General features: G+C 39.8%; 1 protein-coding gene across 1 annotated transcript in view; it reads left to right on the top strand.

Moving 5' to 3' along the window:
• ADAMTS18 (ADAM metallopeptidase with thrombospondin type 1 motif 18) overlaps positions 1-12,718 on the top strand; it is a 336,350-nt gene that overhangs the window by 235,066 nt on the left and 88,566 nt on the right. The window contains exon 16 of the mRNA XM_085637512.1: positions 7,943-8,187. Coding sequence (XP_085493638.1) covers positions 7,943-8,187 — 245 coding nt within the window. The remainder of the gene's footprint in view (positions 1-7,942; positions 8,188-12,718) is intronic.

Genomic DNA, 12,718 nt, shown 5'->3' with positions numbered 1-12,718 from the left:
GAACAATCGGTTACCCCATTTCTGGAGGTATCAAACAACCACAACTGTTAGTTTTTTTGCATCCCCAATTTTTAGTGATGTCATAATGATGTAAATTGAGAGTTCATGAGTGATGTTACAAATGATGTCACAGAATATGTCATGACTGATATATGTGAGGTCATGTAGTGCATGGCAGAGACGCAAGGTATAGTTAGTTCTTCTAATTATAACTGGTGAATTTCTGTGTTTTTTAGCTCAAAACTTTAATGTTGTCACTAACATATCTCCCTAACTATAACGCTAATTTAGCTTTGTTTAAAAAAAATCAAAAACAGATATTTTTATCACACCTAACTTAAATGTTACTTTAACCTTTGTTTTTTCAGTGAATTTTCTATATATAAATTCACTGAAAAAAACATAGGTTTCAGAGATGTTATAGTTAGGAATTAGCATTTGAAAAACTTTTGAAATTCACTGAAAAAACCATAGGTTTTAGAGAAAGTTATAGTTAGCTGAACATTTCACTCGTACAAAACCATTGAAATTCCCCCGTTATAGTTAGTTCAGCTAACTATAACTCGCGCCCCCGCAATGCACTGCTGATGACGTCACATATTACATCACTCATGATATGGTCAGTGACATCACTGATGACATCACTGATAACATCTCAAATGTTCTACCGAGGCACAAGATGGCTGCCAACACTTCCTGGTTTGGAGTGTTGACAGTCAATTAGAATAAAGCTTCGGGAGGGTGCGCGCAGGGTGTGCGCAGGGTGCGCAAAGCCACCGTGCCTCTAGATATCACTATCTTTATTTCTTCATTTCTCAAAAACTACTGAACAGATCTACCCCATTTTAAAAAAGGGCAGTTTCTGAACCAAGGGCTACCTTCTTGCAAAATTTGGTGTAATTCCGTTCAGCAGTTCGGGCAGTTGCCGTGTCTAAAATTCCTATCGGAAATAACATGGGAAAACGCGTTTTGGGACCCCCTTTTTTCTCAGCCCCCGCTTGATGAATCACCCCCAAACTTTCAGGATAAGAGCTGACCAGAACGGGCCATTAGTTTTGAAACTTTTGCGAAGATTCGTCAACCGGCACCAAAGTTATTGGGAATAGAATGTTACCATTTTCCTATGGATAATAGGTCCTAACTATAACTACCTACTGGCGACCGCCAGTAGGTAATATATATACATATACATATACATATATACATACATATATATATATATTTATATATATATTTATATATATCACGACAAAATATAATATTTGCCTCTGCAGTTGCTTTTTAGCAGACTAAGGGGTCCTTTCATCATCTGACTTCCAATGGGTTCACCCTTAGTGTGGGCACATTGTGATGAAGAAATGGAAGATGACATTGCTGCTATTTACGCTGTGGTTGACCTGTGGCCTAACCATCCTTTTTCGTTACCATTGTTAGAACCTAGGGGTTATAATAAATCTTGTACATTTCAGAGAAAATACAAAAAAAATTATAAAAATGTTTCAAATACATTTTAAATCAATTCTTTGTTCAATTTTAGGCTTTGCAAAATATTTATTAATATTAGTGCTTTGGGGAAATGTGAGTACTATGGGAAGGAATTTGGGCTTCTCCTACATTTTAGCTATAGATGTATGTGCACTGTTTGAGTCAGGAAACGATCATCTTCACGTCCATGAGGAAGGAATATTTGGCTTAGCTTTCAAGGAGTATTTAGTTTGCAAGAAGCTGTTGGTCTAGCAGAGCTGCAGGAGCAGTATGTGTCCAGAATGGTGTCTTTAAATAGCATTTTAATCTGTTATACAGAAAACACTGAAAGGAATGTTTTCAAAAGGGCATTAACACATAGTGTCAAACATAGTTAAATAAACTCTTAAGGCAAATGAGACTCATTGGAATCATCTAATCTTCCCATGTGCTATAAATATATGCTCTCTACTTAGTTTTCCAGTTTGTCTTTGATCTTACAGTACATTAGGGTCATCTTTAAAAGTCCTTGGAATCACTAGAATTATATATGTACCCAAGTACAGGCAAAACACATACATACACAAACAGAAACACACACATACACACATACAATCAGCTCTTAGCAATAACCACTTCACACATTCAGAATCTAACATACATATTCACATTACATCTGCACATAGAAGATTTTGACTGTAAAGATGAAATGCGACCTATTGACTTAGTTGCTGTACACACAATAGTTAAATTGATAATACAAATATTGAGTTGCACTATGAATTTCACACGTTTGTCAAATTTAACAACCCACCTACTTAAAACACTATATGCTTTTTTCCCCTCTTTCCTGCAGTCCTGTTAAGAAAGATGAAAATCATTTCCATAATTTACTTCTAATTTAGGGAATACTTTTCTGATTGATATGAAATTTCAAATAATTCTATAGAGTGTGTTGTGAATCTATCAGAGTTGCAGATTATCAAGAGTCTTGGTCCTTCTTTACAATTAGTCAAGGAGATTGTTAACTAGGTTAAATAGTTTTCAAGTGACAAATCCCTTCTTCTAAAGCACAAAGGATGTGGTAATGTTCCCTTCCCTTCCTTTTCCATCCTTGAAAACACCCCTTTTATACCTTGCTGGGAGCCGGGTATTTGTAGAGTGAAAATGTACATGCAAAATGTTTGTGAAATCCCACAAACATATGGGTATTTGAGGGTTCATTAGGTTTGCATCGCCATGTTCACTGATGTTGTCAATTTCTAGTTCCTCACCTTAAATGTAAGCGGTCAGAAGATGAGACATATATGTCCATGCTCTGCCATTGTAAGTACCAATGGTGATCCTAAATTTCCACATATCCTGATTTTGTGAAACAGGCTTTGAATTTAGAATCACAAAACGTTTCTTTTGGTTGTCTAAGAAAACATGCAGTAAATGTTGTCCTTGCTCTGTGCCTCAGAAAGTGTTGGCAAGGTCATAGCCACAAATTTCATCTGATCATATTTATCAGGAAAACGCTTATTGGACACATCTGTTCAATATATTTTCAGGCATTTTTTTATAAACGCCTGACTATCATCTATATTCTGGATTTCATGCATTCTAGTACTGATATGAGTTGAATAATCTTAGCATTAAGTACCTATTGAACAAACAGAGAGCATGCCAGTTGCCAAAGAAAGCAACATCAAAAAAATTGTTAATTTCTCGTCTGGTGGGTGTTTCAAAGTGAATATTAGTTTTAAAGATTTTTCCCTATTCATTGATATTTCTCCAGCCCTCTTAGGTTAGATATTATACTGTAAAGTGCTGGATATTTACTGCTCAGTCCATTATTGGAAGACCCTTTGCCCATATCTTTCAATATTAAAACTGCAGGTTTGCGTTTTTACAAAGTTAAAAACACAGCTTAACAACTACATAAAATGCATCTGTACGCCCCCCCTGGTAGACACTGATATCGCCATGTCCCCCTGACCCTTGATGGCTCCTGGCGCCTTTTGGAACAACTACATATGGACGTCCGTCTCCCTTGACCCCCTCCCCCCCCCTCCGTCCCCGGCCTCCCGGTACTCCTCTCTTTAGCGGATTGCTCAATTGTTCTGACGGGAGTTTCCCGGGGGGAGCCTGATCCGCACTGGTTTCCCTCATAACTCGCCTTTTGTTTTTTATTGTTTTTCCTTTTGTTTTTGTGATTGTTGGACTTACGCTTCCTGTTCCTCGAGAACTATCTGGAGCCACTGCGGGGCAGCGCCCTGGGAACTGATTGCTGCCTTGATATGTGTAGATTTCCTTCTGTACCTAGCGGCCGGCCCGGGTGGTTGTAGGCCCGTACTTGTAACCGAATTATTGTTCAATAAAAACTTTTTCAAAAAAAAAAAAAAAAAAAAAAAAAACAACTACATAAAATGCATCACAGAAATCTATTTTTTAATCTTCTAGGTTTTAGAAACTGGATTGTGTAAACAAATTGTTTTGAGTATACTGTTTGTATGTGCTTGATTCTTTCTTATTCATTCTTCCTGCCACCCCACCATCTCTTGATATTCTGCAGAAAATAGTTCACACATGTAATGCCTATGGGAACACTGATGAATTAATATTTACTGATGTTCTTTCTTTAAAACAAATCTAGTATTACCTCTCTTACTGATATTGAGAGGTTCTTTTCAGTGGTAACACTTACAGAGTTTGACTTTTATTATTCCACATCATCAGAAATAGGAGAACTCTGATTTTGTATAATTCTTGCGCTCACTGACTAGAACAACTAGTCTAGAGCCATAATGTTGTCTATATTTTAAATATGAAAACCATAATAATATTTTTCTGCTGTCTTCCATATTTGAAATAGCAATAATCATGCAGGTGCAATTTGCCTCTCCTTTTTCTAACTTCTTAAATCTCATATTGAATGTGCTCCTATGAATCAGAAATCATTTTTGGATTAACTTTGATTATGATAGCATCTAACTAAAGAATACATTGGAGTTAGGATTGGTCTGTAGTTCAACGCAGATCTATCCTTAGAGCATCAGATCTAGACTGTAATTAAACACTCCCATTTTTACCTCAAGCTAACGAGAATGGTCTCCAATTGCTCCATTTGCCTCGTTCCATCAAATTGACGACGGCCCCAGTGAAGTCAAGACTGGATTTCTTCAACGTTATCTGTTTAAGGTCTCTAAAGAAAGAGTGTCAGAAATTATAAGACCCAGAAAACAGCAACGCTAGACTCAATTTCAACCTTAAGAAATAGTAGCACAGTCCTTCACTGTCTCAACGTTCATGAGAGAATAAAGTTGAAGCTTCTCCACACTGTTTTCAAAGTATAGGAAGACTCGGCGCAAAATACCCCTGTATGTTTTTTTTCCAGAACTGTACACTGATTTGAAACCTGAAATCCAGCGCCTTAAACTGATCAACCTCTATCCTTGTGATGGCAAAGCTGAACAATCCCTACTACGTTTTATGTTTTTGTGTGGTTTTTATCGACAACTGTTTCAGCTATGCCTTAGACCTCTATTGAGAAGAGTGTAGGGTGCCGTGAATCCATCTTCAAATGTTAGATAGCACAGACATTTGTTTCAGCTATCTTGAAATGGTCATTTGCAGTAGAAAATCAATGAAAGGGAGGCTACAGGTGCTCTTTTTGCTGACGTTGGCTCTGTTTTATATTTGATGAATTACTGTGTTTTTAATGGCTTTATTTATTGCAATGCACATAGATTGGTATTTTATGACAACAAATGTATAATATTTTACCCTGTGCTTTTATGAACATTTTAGGATCGAATAAAGATTTATTGAATTGAATTGAATTGATCACTCAAGTTAGATTCAACTGCAAGTCACAGGGAAGCATATCAAAATTGAGGTGCTGGAGCAGACATCTGGAACGGACTGATCAAAAGTCCGAACCAGATTCAAGATAAGCGGCTACATCAACTTAAGAAATTGCAACCAGCTATACCTCCAGAAACGCAATGTAGTGACTATAGTTAAATGCTAGCACATTTCAAAACAGGAAAATAAGTACATTTATAGGGGCACTTTGTAGAGCCAGGTATAGGGCAGAAACCGGATAGAATGGGGGCACAACAGGGCAAAGGCAAAATAATAAATATTTCATTAAATATTTGGGTTAGGAGCAACTCAGGTAATTTGCTGTGGTGTAAAATCGTAAAATTAATGCAAAATTATGCAAGACTAAGAATTATGCAAGGGGCGTAACCCAGCACTTAATGCTATTTACTTAGCATAACATGCACCCTTGCATCCAAAGTGAACCTGATGATGCATTTTGCGCTAAGAAAATAGCGCTTAATGTAATAGAACACGAACAGCATCAGCCAGCAGCAGCTCACACTTGTTAAATGAATTGTTCCTGTGCTCCTGTGTGTGCCAAATTACTTATTATTAAGTGATTTTTAATCATAAGAGTAATGTAAAATTATCAAAATTACTCTGATCTGGCCATTGATTTTGATTTGTATTTATTAATAGCTGAGCCACTGTGAACTTACTTGTACTATAAATACTTTTTGCGAATACTGTAGTCTCGGCCATTACAAAGTGTGATCTATTTGCCAATAAGCACCCTTGCCAATTCTACGTGTAGCTTTGGAGTCCCTTTTTATCTCACTGAGTTATTGCTCTAGACTAACTGATGTCTAGTTGGTTATCTGAGAAAAAGATGACTCTTCTGAAAAGAATGGCAATCCTCTTCAAACATGTACTGACTTCATTTGAATGTTTCTGCTTTTGTCATTGCTCTTGATAGCCTTATTCACCAATTACACCAGTAAAATGCCTTATCTACCTTCTATTTGTAACTTACATTAAATATTACTGATTTCTTTTACTATGTTTGTGTGCTGTGAAATTGATGATTGTGATGATTTGTAGTTGCATTTATTTCGTGTTTTATACACATGATAAAGTATTAGTGGGAACGGAAGCATGCTACAATGTGAGGAATTCAATGGGTAGACGAGCGGTAAATTGCAAAGTGACCCATGTGGAATGCTTGTTGGCATTGTGCATGTGTGAATTTATCCTGTCTTATGTCGCTTCTCCTAGACTTTATACATCAGGAAGAGGAGTGAGAGATAGATCACATGCCCTTTAGATTGTTATGATAGATTGAACAGCTTACAAAAAACGCTACCCAAGAACGGTAGCCCATGACAAGCACTTGATATGGGTAATTGTGGCAAATGCTCTGTATCATCCACCTTGAATTGACAGGTGACACCAGTGCTTAAGTTGTGCCAGTGATTTCCAGTGCTCGGCACCCACACTCATTTGTAATCACCGGTGCCTACTAATGAGACTCTACCACATGGTGGCGCGGTGTGTGCAATTTATAAACAATGTGCATTAGTGGAGCATTTGTCTAAATTATCTTAATAAAATTATAAAACTTGAGCTTAAATCTGAAGTTTAAGGCGGCACGTGGGTTGCACCAACACAGTTGCCCCATGAGAAATACATTGGGACCTGGCACTTATTTTTTTGCAAATAAAGCACTGGGTGACTCACGCAGTCATGTTAATGATCTCAAGAGTCAATACAGGAGTAATAAACAGTACACCACAGGTATGCACAGGAGAATGCAGCCGTTGCCAGCGCTCTGTAGGGAGTACCACCGAGCAACAAATGAGTGAACCACACAAGAACAATGCTTTACAGGCAGCCAGATTCCAAGCTTGACAAGATCCATTCAGGAGAGAGACAAGAGAGGATAGTGACTCATGGGCACACAGTGTTTAGAGACAGGCCAGGAGAATTCCCTATTGGATCAATCCAGGAGTGGTCAGAGAAACCAATCAAGGAATTGTATAGCAAGGATATTCTGTGCCTGAAAATATCAAGCTTTGGGCTATGCGGACAACTGAGGTGCCCATGGCCCCTCTGGCCACCATGTGTCAAAGAGACCTCAAACTAGTCACAGAAGGAAACATACTGCCATCATGGTCCCTTGTGTTTACCTGTTATTGCCCTGCTAAATGCGATACACTGATTTCACTTTTTTTCTCACCCTAATCACCGTGGCAACGTATGATAATCTCCCTTTGTGTATATATATTTACTTTACCTAATGCAGTGAGACTCCCTTCACTTTTTGCACCACCTCCTGTTCATCACCATATACCAAAGCTGGAAATGTACAGCTCACTGGTACTTGTGCGTTCTTGGGCAGTGTCCTTTGCTTTTATTCACCCACCACCGAGGGATGCCGTATCTTCTAGTCCTCTGTAAATTAGTGACACATTCAATTATTTGTATATGCATTTTACTCACTGGCCACAGATCGGCACTCCAGTCCTCAGCATAAAAAACTTCAAAAATAATTGCTTATTATAATCAGCATTTAGGCATTTGGACTGTTTCTTTTATGATACTGTGTTTTGCCTTTCATGTTTTCCAGAATATATTTTCGGTTGACCTTGTTGCACCATTCGTGTTTCAGAGTATTACCCAGTCGTGACAATCCCAGCCGGAGCTCGCAGCATTCAAATCCATGAGCTTCAAATCTCCACCAGTTACCTCGCCGTGCGTAACCTGAACAAAAAGTATTACCTCACTGGTGACTGGACCATTGATTGGCCCAGAAAGTTCTCCTTTGCGGGCACCGTCTTTGATTACCAGCGCTCTTTCAACCAACCAGAAAGCCTGTTTGCAACTGGACCGACTAATGAGACGCTCGTCTTTGAAGTAAGCCTTCTCTTCTCTGTTGGGTGGTTGATGTTTATTACTGAATTAATTATGACAGCCTAGCACAGAACCGCGGCTCCCACACAAACGGGAGACTTAAGAGAGCAGGGTTTAGTCACAGCCCCATTCCGAAAGTTTATGATGCTTTTTAAAACTCTAGTTTCAAAATATAAAGGGCTGTCTCATATTTTGAATGAGAGGTGATACAAGGAATGCAACAAAAAGTATTTTGCAAGCAGATGTTTCCCCGGAAGAGCTTTGTACAATTCTTTGCGTTCACAACCAAGCCTGTCCAGTGTAAGAATAAAATGACAGTTTGATTAAGGACATTGGAAAAAATCTATATTATCTATGAAGGAAAGCATATTTGTGAAAGACCGGCAATGTGATAATTATAAAACTGTATCTGATATGCAGTCATGCTGAAAAAAACGAAAGAAACAACATTAATAATTATATCGTTGCAAGAGTTGCTTTTGGTATTATTCCAAATTTATGTAGGATACTGTTCGCCATTAAAATCAGGGGGCAGATCTATGTTGAAGTTGCGCCACTTTTATGCCGCCATTGCGTCACTTTCGTGACGCAGCCGCGGCGTAAACCCTGCGCCACGTTGCGCCCTATTTACATCGTGACGCATCTATGGAGATGCGTCACGGTGTAAAGCCCTGCGCCACATGAAACCTGCGTCAGGTTTCATGTGGGCGTTTCCACGCAGGGCGGGCGTTCCGTCGCAGGAACGCCCCTGAAAAATGACTCAGTGAAATCTATAAGATTTCACAGAGTCACTTTCCCAACGCTGATGCGTCAAAACCCTGCGTCTGCTTGAAGCAGGCGTAAGGCTTGACGCACCATGTTAGGTATGGGGTAGGTTGGAACAGCGCTGAAGTTGCGTCGCGCTTGCGACACAACTTCAGCACTGCGCCAACCTTACGCCGGCAGATACGTCACGCATCTGCATGTCCTTGCACCACGATGCACTGCATTGTAAATGCGGCGCATCTGCGGTGGCGCAAGGACAAACTTGCGTGACACATCTTCCCTGGCGCATCCATGCTGATTTGCAGGGATGCGCCAGGGAACATAAATCTGCCCCCAGGTGTTTATTCCACCGTATGGCTGCTACTGTGATCTGATCTTACCCAAAGTACTAACACAAGATTACAAACATGTTTCCCTGTTAAATACCTAGCGGTAACATTTATATTTATTACTGCTATTGGAATTCTCAAATAATTTATTACCATACTTTGGTAGCTATTGGTATTCCTGCAAATGCTTCCAAACAAATATCTCGTTGTTAGATGTGTGGGTGTATTTTATGTCTTGAAATTCTTCTTACACAGGACAGTGACAATTCTGTCCCTCAAAAATGCTCAGCTTTTGTAAACTATTCTTTCATCGTTGAAATATTTTAGCAACACTCATTCACTCACTCGCTCACTCTCCGTCCTTGTTTGTCCTATGATTTGAGCACTTTTGAAAGACTTATCTTGTTTTACCACTCTTCCCTAAAATTGCTAATTATCCTTGTTATGTTTTCAATATTGTGAACACACACAGCTCTTTAAAGGAGGGTTCATACACATGTGCACAAACTCACACAAAAAGACAATCACCCACACCCACCACACACTCAACATGTTAAGTAATGCAGAATATGGTGAAAAGAGAGGTACCCATGTTTAAGATTGCACATTTCACTAGAATTGGAATCTAATGCATATCATTTTGCTGACTGCAGTGTGTGCTAGATAATTCTGTGCATCCCTGCCCAGAACATATTACTCTTGTCTCACTACATATGTTGTGTTAAGTATAGCTATAACTGAAGGATTTGACGGTATATTTGCATAAGACCCTCCCTGCTTCCCTCTTTTCGCATAGAACTACAAGTGCAGCATAAGAAAGGAGGATGGAAATGCTTTGATCATGCTGCTGCTCACAGTAATCCAGCCCGAATCAGAAGAGGATCAACCTTCCAGAGTACTTCTGCCACCCCATTAGCATTTCTTGCAAGATAGCAGAGTAGGCAGGGGGCAGGTTACGCGCATTAGTCTCATAGGGCCAATATTGAAACTCTTGCACTGTCATTATAAAGTATCAATCACCTTACTCATCTAACGTGTAAAAAACCTGGATTTTCATCTCTAGTTGTGAGTTTCATACATACAAGATATCAGGTGCCTTCACCAACCTTTGTAGGGTGTATTCCCAATGACTATGCCTTTAGACCCGAGACCGGCCATGAATCTCGTACAACAACATAGTAAGGTATAGTACGTTAACTCACCCGCATATATTAGCTTCCAGTTACTGAAAACTGCCTAATCACCAAAGGGAAACTGGGTCACAGTGTGTGCTGTATGTACTCAATTGTGCATTTGTGTTGTTCCCTTAATAGAAACTACCATTATAGTAGCAAACCCCTACCTCCAGGAAGACTAGTATGCAAAACATAAACAGCTGCCATAGGAAAATAATTTTGACAATCACAGTAAACATTTTTGTTATTTTCAGAGTCGAACAAGCAGTACGGTCCAAAACAAGGACATACTTTAAAAAGAGAAAATGTGACGCTTGTTGGGAAGCAAAACAATTAATGTGCCAGTAAGACCTCTCTCGCCCATTTAATCTCAAAATTAACTAACATTTATTAAACTGCAAAATAACTGTTCACCAATACAGAAAGGGAGTGAGGATTAACAAGCAAAAAAGAGAATGCTTTGATGCAGGAAGCAGCTTCTCCTGCTCAGGCGAGATTAGTATTTGAACTGGAACACTACCACTACAGAAATGCATGTCAAAATGTATCCAGGTGCTCTGAGATTTGTCTTCGGGGACAATTGTACATCCTAGGGAGGCAGCGTGACCAGTGGTAGCACCTCACAACTGAGTGTATCTGTAGCCACGACTTACCGATTTCTTTGCTCGGGTTAGGAAACGCTCAAGGTGTGATGTGGTACAAGTGGCGAAAGTCTCAATGTAGATTTAACTACCCAAGTCCCACCTCCCACAAGTGCGCCTAGCAGCTGAACCTCAGGCTTTTCTTTGTGCTGAAGTTGACAAAAGCAGAAAGGCAGGCATGCTCTTTTAAATAAAAGGACAAGTGTTCCTGCTCCGTGCCCTCACCCCTCTTCTTTCCTGCCCTTCCCAAACACACGCAGACACCAGTCTTAAGCATGTGTGTATCCTCCTCCCGAGACTTCAAAAGGCCATTGGCAGGGATCTGAACCCAGTGTTTACAAACAGCAACTCCTTACCAACACTATAATACATGGGATTAGCATCTCTATTGCTGCAGCAATATTCCGTTTCACCTTCCTGGTCAACCACTGCTCCTTCTTCAACCTGTGAGCTCCCTTCAAGAAGCAATTGCATCCAGCAAGCTACAAGACAGGGTGACCCCCTGCCACCGCAGCCAATCACTGTCCAAGTAACAAGCTCCCAGAGGTTGAAACAGCGAATGGGACAGGAGAGGTGGCCAATCCTAATACAGTTTTAAACTAAAACACTCTGTCTCTTTAATAGGAGCAGCTTATTCAGTGTGATTGCTTGACTGGCAATCGATAGCGGTGTCAGGGGACTGTGAATTGAGATGTCCTTGACCAGAGCCTGACACGTATCGTGAAACAGCTGAGCATCGCGCACGCCACCTCATATATAATAATACAGCAGACCGCAGACAATGAACATGAGTTGAGAGCCGAGCAGCCAGAGCAGGAACCAAGTTTCAGTGGCACATGTGACAAGGAGGGCAACACAGGACCAATCTGCCTTAAAAGGATGCTCAAAATGAATATTTTACCAAAAGAAGCTCAACATGGTCAACAACCAAAAGCAAAAAAAAAGACTGAAAACAAGACCAATATCCCTTAAAAGGACACCCAAAAACAAACAAATATCTTACCAAAAGAATCCCAACTGAGTGTCGACATCCAAAACTGCAAAAAAAGGCTAAAAAAGTACAAGCAACTGAGCAGGAGGCAGCACAAACACAGCTGTGGTATTAAGAGGAGTTAGGAAGGAGGAATGCTATATTAAAATGTAAGCAGCTATGGCGCTGAAGCTGAACACAGGCAAACAGTAACAGAGCAGGAAACCAAGGAAAAAATAGTCTACTATAGTGTAATGATACAGTACTTAGTCCCTGCAACGTGGGAGAAACGGAAGAGAAAAAGGAGGGATTCAGAGGCAGGACTGGCCAATAACAAGCAAGCATTTGTCAAGGACACTGACATAGACAAATGAAAAACAATAGGTGGATTTGAACACCACAATCAGGTAGCTAAGTGATAGCACAAACGCTGTCTAGGCTCAACCTATAAATGGTATGATTATAAGTGTCCCAGTCCTAACCTGAACTCCCTTTTGCATTCTGCAATGTCATGCTCGTGTTCATTTCCAACGTTGGATATTCCTTTCCGTTATGACAAATCTTTCAGAACATCAAACTCCCATTTATAGGGTCTGGTATATGCTCATTTTTTTTTAAGGTGGACATTTTTTTGTTACAATCTACAAAAATGTG

The sequence above is a fragment of the Triturus cristatus genome, chromosome 12 (assembly GCF_964204655.1).
Source record: "Triturus cristatus chromosome 12, aTriCri1.1, whole genome shotgun sequence".
Lineage (NCBI taxonomy): Eukaryota > Metazoa > Chordata > Amphibia > Caudata > Salamandridae > Triturus > Triturus cristatus.
The sequence above is the reverse complement of the archived record's forward strand: the minus strand, read 5'-3'. Positions and strand labels throughout refer to the sequence as shown.